Raw genomic sequence first — 14,331 nt, forward strand, 5'->3', positions numbered from 1 at the left:
TATAGCATGATATACCACCCACTTGGGCAAAACAGATGTCATGATTAAAAACAATAATTGCTGTATCCTGTATCTTGAAACAAAGAGATACATAAAAAACTTGGGAATGGTATATTCAGTTTCGTGAATTGAATACTAATGAAAACTAAATTCTTAATATGTGTGTCTTTTTTCCTGAATTAGTCCTTTTATATTTTCTACTCATATACTAAAAACCAGATCTCAAACTAATATTCACATTGTGTTTAATATTTTGCCTATGCATTTTAAATAAATCCAAAATTTAGTAGTTACTACAAAAATAAATGTAATCCCCAGGGTTGATCAAAGATTTAATCTGGCCAGATGGGGCAAACTTGAGAAAGATTTTGACTTTCCACTCTGTTTTGCAACAAGAAAGGCTGATTTTTTTTTTCTTTCTTTCTTTGTTAGAGAAACAGAGATCAGGCCATCCCCAGAGAAATGAGCAGGTGTGGCCATTTATAAGCATGTCTGCTTATATTACAAACCAGCATAAGAAAAGTTTGAGTTGGATTGAAAAGATCTGCTAAACAGTTGTAATGTTTCACCCTAAATCCTATTTATTCAGTCAAGAGCTGATCAAGCTAGCAGTAAAATATCTAGTCTACCCAAACCTTTAAAGATCTTGTAATTTTATTTTTTATTTTCATTCTGTCTTCAGTAGCAAGTGAATAGGTGCACTTTGGTAATCCTTGCCTCTGGACAAGCACAGAATTTTTTTTTCCCCTTTCTGAATGCCTAATAACAGAGCCTTGCTTCCTGTCGAATGATGAAAGGGTGGCAGTCAAGTTCTTTCTCTTAGTTTACTATAAAATTGAGGAATTTCATGGACCATTATGAGAACAGAATCTTGTGAAATACTGGCAGTATTAGGTAAAGCCCTTTTTAAAAAAATGTTTGGAAAAGTTAAAATGTATTTAACCCAGTTAATAAAAGTCCAATTACTAAGACTGTATGAAACGCTGAAAGTAACAGTTAAGCACAGGATATTGTGTTGTTAAGGATGGTAAAGGATATGGAATTATGGTTTGTTGGAGGAAATAGGGTGCTTTGTTTTGCTATAAACAAATTTACAAAGAGTAAAGATGCAAATCACATTATTTGAAACAATATTTTTAGTTTTGTTAAAGCTTATTTTATGAAAACATGTGTAGACATGTTTATTAGATAGACTTTTCAATCCTTATTTTTCAACTAACTGAATAAAAATATCTAATGTTATGAAAGACACCCATGGGTGGGTAATGATCTCAGCAGCTACACTGACAGTTTCTCATGTTCTAATTCACCTTCACAAATCCATGGCATCATTTTTTGGCTAAAGTAATGTCAGTTGGTGACATTTGCAGCAAGCATAAAAAGGACCCCCCATGGCAGCCATTTTTATTTGATTCTTAAGATCCAAAGGCTGCTGAAAGAACAATTGAATGAAGTTGAGGATTGGAGAAGCTTCATTTTCTTGTTCTCTGTGAAATGAAACTCTAGTCTTTTTCTTCCCTTTCCCCTTAAAAGCAAAAGTCTGCTAGGGGGTTGTAGCTGTGTCAAAGCCGCTGGGATGCCACTGCTGATCACTTTAATTACTACGACTAAGGAGGATAAAATTAAAAGTAGCACCATTGAAGCAGTGGAAGAAAGCTTGCCTAGATGTCGGTGAACTGTGAAATATAAAAATTGCATACCAATACATTTTTATGGAAAGGAAACAAGGAATTACATTACTTATTCTTGAAGAGTTTGTCCTTAAATTGTTCAAGTTTTACTAGTGCATCTATCTATGGCAGATTGTAGACCATTTCAGAACGATAAGGAAAACAGTAACTTGAAGACATGCTGTAAAAGGACTAAATATTTTTTCTGCTTATGTCCAAAGTGGTTACTTCTGATCCACTTTCTATTTTTGGAAATACTTAAATTTGTTGTATTGAAATACAAGCTCTTTCCTTGCACCATAACAGGACTTTTGCCTTATGCTGAAGATGTTAGCATCTTAGCATAAAAAAGTAGAAAAAAGTAAAGCTTAAGAGTACTACATTCAGTACTTTTGAGAAGGGAAAGATTGGGAACCTGTTTTAAATGAATATAAACAAGTTAGTTTCTTTTCACTTCTGTGTATTCAGTAGGACAAAGGGGAATTTAACCTGATTTGTAAAATCCAAGAATAAGTAAAAAAAAAAAAACGAGTTTTTTTTTTTTTTTTAAATCACAATCACAGTAGGGCCTCAGAAACATTCTCTGAACACCAGTTATGTGATACGTAGGACCAGTGCTTTGAAATCAGGCAGTGATTTTTCATTTTTACTATGCCATTTACAAGATGTATGACCTTGGGCAGTGTATTTAAGTGAGATTTGATTTCTATCAAATCAGAGAGATAGTAGTTACTACGGAATTGTGAGCACTGAACAAGTCAACGTGTGAAAACACTGTGCACAGGGACAGAGCTAGTATTTACCAAAAAAGTTGTTACAACCTGTCTTATATAAAAAGATGCATGTGAGGAGGGTGACCTTCCAAAAATACAGCTTTCATCAAGCCCTCCCAAAGAGTGCATCCGTCATACAAAAGCCAGATTATCCTACGTAACAGTCTAATTCCAAATAATACTGTATGGCAAAAAGTAAATGTCATCAGACTCATTCATAGAAATAGGAAGCCAACTACTTCAGTTTATTTAAGGTTATTTAGACTAGGCAGGTAAATGAAAGATACATAAATTTCCTACTGTATTGGATTTTTCAAGTGCACTTTTCTTTTTAGTGAAAGCCATTTCCTAAGTGACCTTACCTATGCATCCCAGTGAAAAGATTCCTTTTTCAGCAGACATAGTAAACAGATGATTTATTTACAGCTAAAGAATTTATTTTTGTCTTTTTTGAATGCAGAATGGTCAAAAAAATAGCAATAACACATTTCTACTTGGATAGGTTTAAGTAAACCATTATTGCCAGAAGTACTCATCTACATATCTGAGCAGTTTGGACTGAATGCTGTACAAAAATAACCATCATCCGTACTCTCTGGTTATTTTGTTCCTTTGACATAAACAGTATGTCTCTACTGAGCAAAAGATCCATAGATTTTGTTGTTAACTATTCTGTAAATATTACTGCAAAAATCAACTTTTTAATGGAGCTTACATATAAAAATTAAAATGAAATAGTTTTACTTATAATGAATCTGGAAATTAATACTGTCAATTAAATAAAAATTGTTGCATAATCAATTGCTATAATTACAAGCTTTTCCTTTTGACCTTAACAATTAGCTTCTATTTTTTCAGTTGGTTCTTTGTCTTAAGGGAAGTTAATGGGTAAGAAAACAAACAACGCAGATATGCCATCCCACTGGAGAGCTCTAGGCCCAAGCAAAATTGTCTCTGTGGTGTTAGGACATTAGTAGAAAAGTAAATCAAGGCAATCTGATAGGGAACTAGAATTCTGTCAATCAGGCTCAAGATTTTGTGCTGTGTCCATAAACTTTGTTTACTGTAGGGTTTTATGAGTTGTAACCTGCCCTTGCAGTCTGTTAATGAGGCTAAATCTTGCTACTTGAGAATTGAATTACAGCACACCTCTGGGCTAATGGTTATAAACAGAAAGTCCCATTAGGGCTGCATTCTGATTTGTTCATTTGCATTTTTTTCTATTGTATAGAGAACAATAACGGGTAAATAGGTACAAACAAACAATTTACATGGAAATTGATAAAGTGTCCCTAATTAGTATTTAGAGTTGGTTTTATTAATGATTGCCTGTGTTAAATTGCGCTCTTGGTAAGCTCTTAGAAACATTTGCAGATTGGAGTATTATTGGAGGAGGAGAGAGACCAAGGGGACGTGGTAGCTTGTGAGAAAAAAATTAGGTTCCCATTTCGTATTTGGAAAGGTAGAATCATTTATTTCATTTTAACTCAGTTAAGATGACCCAAGACCGCTTCATCTTAGTCTGAATCACCAAATTCCAGCTCTGCAAGAAGTCATTATTCACGCAGTGAAATTCACTTAAACCTAGTTGCCTGAGGCATACCAAATAATGATTTTTATTATGCTCTTAACTTTTCTTAAGTTTGAAAGATGAAAGTTTAGTAAAAGCTCAATTTTCCTTAGTTGGTCGTGTAATTTGATACTTTTTGGGATCAAATATTTTCTCGGTTTAGAGCAAGGGCTCTGTCTGTAGTCCAACAGATCTGGGCTGGACTCCCGGTTCTGACATCCATTCTAGTTGTTGTGAATTTAGAACTCTAAACCTAAATGTTCTCATTGGTAAAAATCGGGATGCGAAAATTAAATGAGATCATGCATATAAAAGCTAAGAAATATCAGCAACCATTACCAGAATCACCATAATCGAGCATGTATCTCCTTTTATTCTTAGTATATTTTCCAAGTTCAGAAATATTAGTAGAGAACTGCAGATTTATGCATATTATGCTCCCATCTTCAGTCTTACCCTGCCTACTGCATACTACTCCTCTAATTACAAGTAAGCTTTTGTCTCTAAATATTGAGAGAATTTCCCTGGAATGTGGGTCTCCCTTCTTTTGCTTTTACCACAACTACCACCCACCCCTCATGAGATGGAAACCTACCATCTCATCTTTTCCTTCCTTCTCCTCAGATTTTTAAAATAACTTTTATTATAAAAGTAGTACACTTATAGAAAATTAGAAAATGAAGACAAACCACAGTAAGAAAACAAAAATATCACATTTCCACACCCAGATGTTTCCATCATATCGACTTTGAGAATACCATTCCAAGTTTTTCTCTATATATGTATATCTATATGTATATTTATTTTGCCAAAATGAGGTTATTAAACTTTTTTTCCCAGTCAACTTGTATTTTCCTTTCATTTAGTACTATGGTTATATTCAGATTTCTGTAATTGATGCAGCAATGTCCCTTAAAAATGGTTTGTTCAAACCACTGTCTAACCCAGGACTATACACTATATCTGGTTAGGTTTCTTTTGTTGGTGGTGATGGTGATTGGTTAGTTGGTTTTTGTTGTGTGTTTGTTTTCATAACTTTCTTGTTAAAATGACCAGGTCAGTTATCCTGAATTTATTTGGTTGCTTCCTTGCTGTGCCATTTATCATGTTTCTCTATCCTCTGTGTATATGATAAACTGAAGTTTTATTGAAAGGCCTAGTGAATTCACTTTAAACATTTGGGCTGGAATATTATTGGTGGTGTGCACTTTTATGTCCTTCACATCAAAAAATTTAACATACCGTTGACCCAGCATTAATGATGCCAAGACTATTAGATTAGTGGTCCCAAGTCCCTGATTTAGTTCTGATCTCTCCATTTACAAGAGGTTTCTCCTTGCAACTAGGAAATAATCTCTGTGGTGTTATTTAAGCATATGTTCTAATTACTATTGCTGTGTAAAAACTACCCCAAACTTAGTGGTGTAAAAAAAAAATTGTTTTTATGCTCACCGATTCTTTGGGTCAGAATTTAAGGCACAGTGGGGATGCTTTGTCTCTGTTGCGCATTTGTCTAAGGAGACTTGAATAGTTGGGGTTGACTTAAAATGGCTAAGGACTGTGGTCTTCTGAATGCCTCTTCTTTCACATGTCTGGTATGTGGGCCAAGGAGTCTCAAGGCTTAACTTGTCTGGCATGACAGCTGGGTTCCCAGAGAGTAAAAAATGCTAGAATTTCAAGAGAACTGGGCAAAAAGGGGTATGGCTTTTCCTACCTAGCCTTGGAAATCACCCACAACACTTAGTTATTCTACTGATTATAATACAAGTGCCTAAAGCTGGCTGAGATTCAAGGGGAGAGGAATTAAACTCTACCACTTGATGAGGGAGTGGCAAGGTCACATTGCAGAGAACATGTGGAATGAAAAATACTATCATGGCCATCTTTGGAAAATACAGTCTGCCACAGCATAATACGAATATCTAGTTTCCCATCAGACATTTATCAAAGAGCTTTAATAACTGTTGATAATCTATGCCAGAGTCATTCTTTTATGAATGACAAGATTATGTTTTTGTAATTTTACCTCTTAAAAATTATTATAGCTGGTATTATTGTATGACATGGCACTTTCTCTCATTGACTAGGACTATTTAGTTACCCTAAAATTCAGTTCTTACTGGAAAGACAAGATAATTGCTTGATTCTTTTCTTCTAATTGCAGATTTTCAGAGGAGTTGTTTTATTTTTTTTTTCCAGAGGAGTTGTTTTAAAAGCTGCCTCTAATGAATTTATACATCCTCCGTCGAACTTTAAAAAAAATTTTCCCTTTGTTCTTTTCCTCATTCTGTTTAATTTTTTAAAACAAATCTTTTCTATTCCTATACCTAACATGAGGCTTGAACTCACGACCCCAAGACCAAGAGTAGCATGCTCTACTGACTGAGCAAGTCAGGTGCCCCATCAAAGAACTTTTTGAATATCACAGTGAATTGATAACTTTTCATTGATTTGATATGTGATTTCATTGATTCAATTCACTGCAGTCATTGTTCTTTTTAATACTGAAATTGTTGCATTTTGTCTATTAGGAGCTTTAAGCATGATGTCTCCTGGTGCATCTGATACCCTTATTTATCTACTCAAATTAATTCTCATTTCTAGTTATCTCAAAATGTATGAAAGAACTGCCTAGGTTTGAGCTCCATCAATTTGGTGTCTAGCCTTGCTGTCCCTAATAGGATTGCCTACCAAGTTTGATTGCCCTTTTTTTTTTTTTTAAGATTTTATTTATTTGAGAGAGAGTGAGTGAAAGAGAACACAAGCGGGGTGGGGGTGGGGAGGAGAGGCAGAGGAAGAGGGAGAAGCAGACTCCTTGCAAAGTAGGGAGCCCAACATGGGGCTCCGTCCCAGAACCCTGGGATCATGACCTGAGCTGAAGGCAAGATGTTTAACCAACTGAGCCACCCAGGCACCGCTTGATAGCACTTTAATAATGTTCAGACTCACTAACCTCTCACATGTACTGGAGCCATTTTTCATGAAAGTCTCTTCTACTTTGATTCTCAGGATACAGCAGTGTTCTGGTTCTTCCTCTTTCTCTGTCTCCTTTTCCTCTTCTCATCTAAATGCAGATATATTCCATGTTTTAGTCAGTAGCTCCCCTTTTTCTTTGTATCCCTTCTGGCACTTTCATACATTCCTACAATTTCAGCTCTGTACTCATAGTTTGACTTCACTTCCTAACATGAATTTCACTTTACACCTACCTCATAACATCTTTAGTTGGATGTCCAGCCAACCTCCCAAACCCGGTCTGTCTTACTCCTAACTTCCTCTCTTTTTTCTTCCTAAAGCTCCTCTTAGTTTATCTTTATTTTTAGAGCCACAGTTTTACTAGTTATCCAAGTTTAAAACTCCTGAATCAGTTTCTTTCTTCCCTCTGTATCTAATCAGTTGCGAAGAATTGGTATATATCAGTTCTACCTCTAATATATTCTTGCACTGTCTCTTTGATTCCAGTTGCTACCATCCTACTTCTGGATCTCATTACAACTTCCTTGGGCTATTATTATAAGAGCTTTCTACCTAATCTCTTTCTAGTTTCTCTATGCCAACCTATCTTAAACACCTTTGTCATATTCATCTTTCTCAAATAACACCTCTAGTTGGTCATTCTCCCCCAACCTCCCACCAAAGACACACACATTCAAAATCAAACCTTTAGGGATCCCTGGGTGGCGCAGCGGTTTGGCGCCTGCCTTTGGCCCAGGGCGCGATCCTGGAGACTCGGGATCGAATCCCACATCAGGCTCCCGGGGCATGGAGCCTGCTTCTCCCTCCGCCTGTGTCTCTGCTTCTCTCTCTCTCTCTGTGACTATCATAAATAAATAAAAAATTAAAAAAAAAAAAATTAAAAAAAAAAAAATCAAACCTTTAGGGCAGCCCAGGTGGCTCAGCGGTTTAGCGCCGCCTTCGGCCCAGGGGGTGATCCTGGAGACCGGGGATCGAGTCCCACGTCAGGCTCCCTTCATGGAGCCTGCTTCTCCCTCTGCCTGTGTCTCCGCCTCTCTCTCTCTCAAGAATAAATAATTAAAATCTTTAAAAAAACAAAAAACAAAAACAAACCTTTAACTGACCCTTGCTTTCTTTACAATAAATTACCCTGATGGACAGGGCTTCTACAGTCTTATCTGCCCAGCTTTATTTTTCTTGCCTTGTCTTTCTGTTGTTATTTTTGCCCTATGCTATGTGCTTTTTCTCCATTGTACCTCCTTGTTTCTGTGTCTGTGTATTGTTCCTACCTCCTAGTTTCCCCTGCAATGACCCACCTAACTTCTGACTACCATCTCTATTATATATATTATTTAATATATATTTTATAAATTTTCCAGTTTACAAAGCACTTTCACATTGGATATTACAATTCATATTAATCCTTTTTTTAATAAGCAGAAATTTTAGTTATTTAATTCTCTGTAATTTTTGGTTACTTTAAATATTAAAAAACACATTAGATTTTCTTTTTTTTTTTTAAGATTTTATTTATTTGGTTATTTGAGAGAGCGCACACACGAGTTGGGGAGAGGGGCAGAGGGAAAGGGAGAAACAGACTCCCTGCTGAACAGGGAGCCCAACACAGGCCTTGATCCCTGGAACCTAAGATCATGACCTGAGCCAAAAGCAGAGGTTCAACCAACTGAGCCATCCATGCGCCCCTTATTTTTCCTTCTTAATGTGCATTTGAGGGGAGAAGGAGTAGGAATGGGGATAGTACATCAGTTACCCAATATTCTGATTTAAAAACTACCAACAACTAACTTGTATAGCTAACATACTATCTCCATTCCACTCTAGCCTCCTTAAAATACTGTTTCTTATATTTGATAGCATTATATTGATAGCAGCATTTTCTGCTACTGAAGATGTCTATTGGCCAGTGCTCTATACCTTTATTAGAAAATAGCAAGTCAGGCAGCCTCAGTGGCTCAGCGGTTTGGCGCCGCCTTCGGCCCAGGGCCTGACCCTGGAGTCCCGGGATCAAGTCCCATGTCAGGCTCCCTGCATGGTGTGTGCTTCTCCTTCTGCCTATGTCTCTGCCTCTCTCTCTCTATGTCTCTCATGAATAAATAAATCTTTAAAAAAAGAAAATAGCAAGTTAAATTCTATTTAAAAGACATAAGGTATTACTTGAAATTCTGTTTTTAGTATTATGACTTTTTTCAATAAACCTGATTATTAATAACAGTCCCTGCTATTTTCTCAGCAATACATATTGCCAAGCATTCTTTAAAGGCTAGTTTGAATTTTTAGCAGACATTTTAATACAATAATTTGTAAATATTTTTTAAAAATCTGATTCTAAGATGTCTTTTAAAAATGGTGTGACATCCAACTGATATAGAGCATCCTATTTATAATGTGGGCCAAGCACCATGCTGTAAACCAGTTACTATCATGATGATCAGATTGAAAATGAAATTGCATTTCTGTCAATTACTGAGTTGGCAACTGTTCAATATATCTTAGCAGCAAGATGAAGAGCGACGTCGGCAGCTGAGAGAGAGAGCTCGTCAGCTAATAGCAGAAGCTCGATCTGGAGTGAAGATGTCAGAACTTCCCAGCTATGGTGAAATGGCTGCAGAAAAGTTGAAAGAAAGGTCAAAGGCATCTGGAGGTGAGTTAAAGAATCTTGTATCATATTCTACAGACAACCCAGAAATCTGCAGTAGACCTTTGGGACTTTTTATTCTCACTTCAAAATGTTGCATCAAGTATATAAAGTTTCTAACCTATTGATACGTTGCAAAAAACCTATAGGAAGCTTAATAAATAAAAAGATAATGCTTCCTGTTTTCCAAATCAACTTTTGGGCTTAATTTTTACTTTATTGGAATACGATTTAGGAAAAAATTCATACAGACTTTGTTTTATGATTCCCCATGATGCCTCTTTAATTGTAGTCGGAGTGAGTAAAATGCATTCAGGTCCTCAACCTCGAGGTCATGAGACTTGTTAGTGGTGAGCTTTGGCACGAAAGAGTTTTGCTTGGAACTAGATCTTTAGAAAGTAGCCTTAACAGTGTTCTGGCCTCATAGCCTGATACGCAAGCATTTTGAGTAAGCCCCATATACATTTCTTCGTAGTTTCCTTATTCTAAGAAAGTCTTCTTCAGTATCTGCAGAAAGTATTCTCAGCTTGATGTTAGGACAAGGGCTGTAGACTTGATTAAGAAGAATTTTGATTTTGCCTCTTAAGGCTCAATTTGGGCATCCTTAATTTGGAACTTTTTACATTTTTGTTTAAGAGGAGTACACTCAAGAGGCCTGTGAGTGGTTTTGGTTTGGTTTGGTTTGGTTTGTTTTTTTAATTTCAAAGGTGTATAACCTATTTATTTACCAAAGCATGCGAGATTCTTGTCCTGAGTTAGTCTTAGAATGCTAAGATCACTCTGAAGAGTAGGCAAGTGTGGACTCAAATAAGACCTTAGAGAACTGAAACAGAGGTAAGCAATTTCTAGGTCAATGGTAAGTTTCTTCAAAGTAAACTGAAACTTACTGCTGTTATTTCTAATTGATTCCTTATGTTACAAACTTACTGTTGTAGAGAATTCTAGTTAATGTCTATAGCATATAACTTTCCATCCCATAAATTTGAAAGCTGCTTTCCTAAACAGCTGTGTATCTGTCCTTCCGGTCTCCTCAGATTGTTTATACCTTCTTAAATCCTTCATCTTACTTTTCAACTCCTATCATTTGGAATTTTTATTGCAATTTCTACACTCTCCACTACAGATTTATAGTAACATCAGTTGCTACTCATAGCTACATTTATATAATGCTATGATAATTTGCCTTCATTTACTATTAATAACAAGGTATTTCTTTGGCATCATAAAAATTTCAGCTATTCCAAGTAAGTCATAAAAATCTTTGCGTCCTTATATCTCAGAATATAGAAAAAAACTCATATTATTGACCTTCCATATAAAGCGTTCTAAAGCTACTGATGCTCCCTTCTTGTGATATCATAAACTCATAAGAAAAATTTATAAACTCATTGTAATAGTGGGATAGAGAGGCATCTAATATCTCTTTTAATATTTTTTTCAATAGTGAGCAAATAATAATGCTATTTTAAATAAGCTATAAACTGTGGGAAGGCTAAGAATTAAAAGTCTTAATTTTTTTTTTTAAGATTTTATTTATTTATTCATGAGAGACACAGAGAGAGAGAGAGGCAGAGACACAGGCAGAGGGAGAAGCAGGCTCCACACAGGAAGCCTGACACGGGATTTGATCCTAGGTCTCTAGGATCACACCCTGGGCTGAAGGCTGGTGCTAAACTATTGAGCCACCCAGGGATCCCCAAGTTTTAATATTAATTATTATTTATTATTATTTTTTTAGATAGTTTGGTTAATGTTAAAATGAAGTCTCAGGCAGGGTTCAGGCAGATGTCACTGGATAACGAAAAGACTTTATCATAGACCATGAGTGGAGCTCACTTAGAGTCTTCACATTGGTGCTGACTGGTCTTTCAGTGCTAACTCTCTTGTTCATGTGGTCCCTCCTGATCTGTTCTTTTTTTTCATGAACTCTTCCAACTGCTTCTTCCTTTATACCTTCTCATTTTTTCTTTCTCCTCCTAGTCTAAGGTGGCACTTGATCTACTCTTTGGAAGATTCAAGCACACTGATCTTCATCTTCTCTTTCTTGTATCTATTTATATATCTTTTTAATCTATTTTATTTTTATGGATAAACCCTGTGCCCCCATCAATCAGGTATTTGGCTTTTAATAATCAAAGCCACGCTTTTCTTCATCTATGAAGAGTCATAGATAAGAAGGGTCATCTGTGTAATTGGTCTTGTCACTATAGTCAACCCCAGGTGAGACTAAGCCAGGACTAAACTAGGTAGAGAGACTTCATCAATGTGACAATCCAAAGAATGCGTATCTTCCCTACTTGGTAACTGGGGAACGTGAAGAGCTGATTTTGGTATCATTCAGTAATCAAACAACATAAATAAAAGCAAATGCAGATTGGATTTGTGGAGCTAGCAAAGAAGTATAGACTAGAACAGGGAAAGTCAGGTAAAATAAAGATGGGACAGGGTTCAGTAGATAACTTATGAAAACCTAAGGAGTCTAGTCTCTGTTCCCTAAAAAGATCAAAGTGACCAGGGTCCATTTCTCCTATGGGACACACTATATTTTGGATATTGAAAGCAGCCATATATCAGATGGTAGGCTCTTAATCAGAGCTAAGGTTGACCTACAACAAGGAGAGTAGGCTTATTCCTTGACCTCAGTAAAGGTATATGGATCAGACTAGGTCTCCTTTGCCCTCAAGGTCTAAGCTGAAGCTGTTGAGTTTGGGAGTAGGGGAAGAGACCTTTAGGACAAGGGAGAGGATAAAATTCCTGCCTGAAATTCAACCATTATACATAGGTACTTACCTAATGAGCCATGACAGTCACCGTGTTAGGTCAAGATTTAGCAAACTTCCTGAAAAGGGCAGGAGTAGATATTTTAGGTGTTGAAGGCCATATGGTTTCTGTCTAAACTACTCACTGCTGCTCTTGTAGCCTGAAAGTAGCCTTGAACGTTATGTAATAAATGCATGGGTCTGCTGGTTATTTACCCAAAATCTGTGGTGGGCTATATTTTGCCCCCATGGCATAGTTTGCTGACACTTGCATAGTAAATTAGAAATTCACTTGGGTTCACAAGAGTCTAATTCCTAAGGAAAAATGACATTATGAGGTTGATAAGTCAGGTGGGAAAATTAACAGATTAGTATCTACTCTTCTGTTGTCTAGTAGGAATGTTCTGAATATGGAATTGTGTGAAAGGAAGAGGAGAGAGAAATAAGTAGGGACTAGGCTAGATGGGAGGACGAAGATGGGAAGGTTTTAGAAGCAGAGGTCCAGAGAGACAAAGGAGAGGGTGGTCAAGAGCTGAAATAATATAGCATAGCCCGGGGAATATGTTGAACATGATCTGAGACTCATTGCCTGAACCTACTTGAAAAGCTTGGTTTTTTTGTGTTCTCAAGCAGCAACCTGTCTCAGTTAGGAAAGAAAACTTAGCAAATTTGAGGTGAGTTATGTTCAGTTTCATAGTGTCTACAGGAAATACACACAAAGTATTTTTGGTCCTGTATGTAGCCATATTCAAACAACCCACTTGCACTCTATGGCAACCACAAATGGCCTAATTCTAGTGAAATAACAGAAGCATATCTGTCCAAGGAGCTATAGGCTAGCTTTTACTTGTCCTCCTTTTGACATAGTTTTAGGGCTTATGAGAGAAGCAGGTGATATTGTAGCATACTGCATCTTTTCTCAATTTCTGCATCATTCAGTAGTTATATAGACTTATAATAACCTAACTTTAAAATCCTGCAACTTGTGGGTTCATTTTATTATATTGATCTTTACTTGGCAAAATGCAAGTATTTGGGTACAAAGTTTGATATTTTCATTTTTAATTGTATGGTGTTATGGCCTGAATTTCTGCTTTGGGAATTAATAAGCTTCTATTTTGACTAAATAAATTTTTGTTAATGGCCCATGGGCACTTGGAAAGAGGTATCTGTCCTGTGTTAAGATTAAATTATATCATGTATTTAGTATATGTTATATGGTATATTAACTGGAGGGTATTATGCTGAGTGAAATAAGTCAATCGGAGAAGGACAAACAGTGTATGTTCTCATTCATTTGGGGAATATAAATAATAGTGAAAGGGAATATAAAGGAAGGGAAAAGAAATGTTGGGAAATATCAGGAAGGGAGACAGAACATAAAGACTCCTAACTCTGGGAAACGAACTAGGCGTGGTGGAAGGGGAAGAGGGCGGGTGTTGGAGGGGAATGGGTGACGGGCACTGAGGCGGACACTTGACGGGATGAGCACTGGGTGTTTTTCTGTATGTTGGTAAATTGAACACCAATAAAAATTAATTTAAAAAATATGGTATATTAAATATGGTACATATTTTCTATTATATATTTATTAGTAAGTTATCACTTTGGTTTAAGTTAGATTAGGGTAATTTAACTTTTCAGTGGACATTGTTGCCGCTTTTTGACTTAGATAAAGTAGTGTACATTGTTTTTGCATTTCAAGTGTATAAAGGAAATTTTTTTTTTAAATTTCATCCATGAGAATTTATGTGTTTATTATGCCTGTGTTATCTTTATTTCAGTTATGGCAAATAGGCTTATCAAAACTTGTTAACCAAGATATAATTTTTATTTTCAGCTTTTATTAGTAATTATATTTATATTGTGTTTTCTGTTTTGTATTTGATTTCTATAGAATAACTTTAAAAGTCATTAATTTTATTTTATTTTTTTAAGTCATTAATTT

The 14,331-nt window shown here is 36.0% G+C and overlaps 1 protein-coding gene across 9 annotated transcripts in view; it reads left to right on the top strand.

The window, feature by feature from the left end:
* The window catches only part of EHBP1 (EH domain binding protein 1), a 314,375-nt gene that overhangs the window by 244,138 nt on the left and 55,906 nt on the right, over positions 1 to 14,331 (top strand). For 7 of the 9 annotated variants that reach the window (XM_041754578.1, XM_041754577.1, XM_041754580.1 and 4 more), the window contains one exon: positions 9,483 to 9,630. In XM_041754578.1, the coding sequence (XP_041610512.1) occupies positions 9,483 to 9,630 (148 nt within the window). The remainder of the gene's footprint in view (positions 1 to 9,482; positions 9,631 to 14,331) is intronic. The other 2 variants (XM_041754579.1, XM_041754584.1) reach the window with 1 other exon arrangement.

Source organism: Vulpes lagopus, chromosome 5, assembly GCF_018345385.1.
Source record: "Vulpes lagopus strain Blue_001 chromosome 5, ASM1834538v1, whole genome shotgun sequence".
NCBI lineage: Eukaryota > Metazoa > Chordata > Mammalia > Carnivora > Canidae > Vulpes > Vulpes lagopus.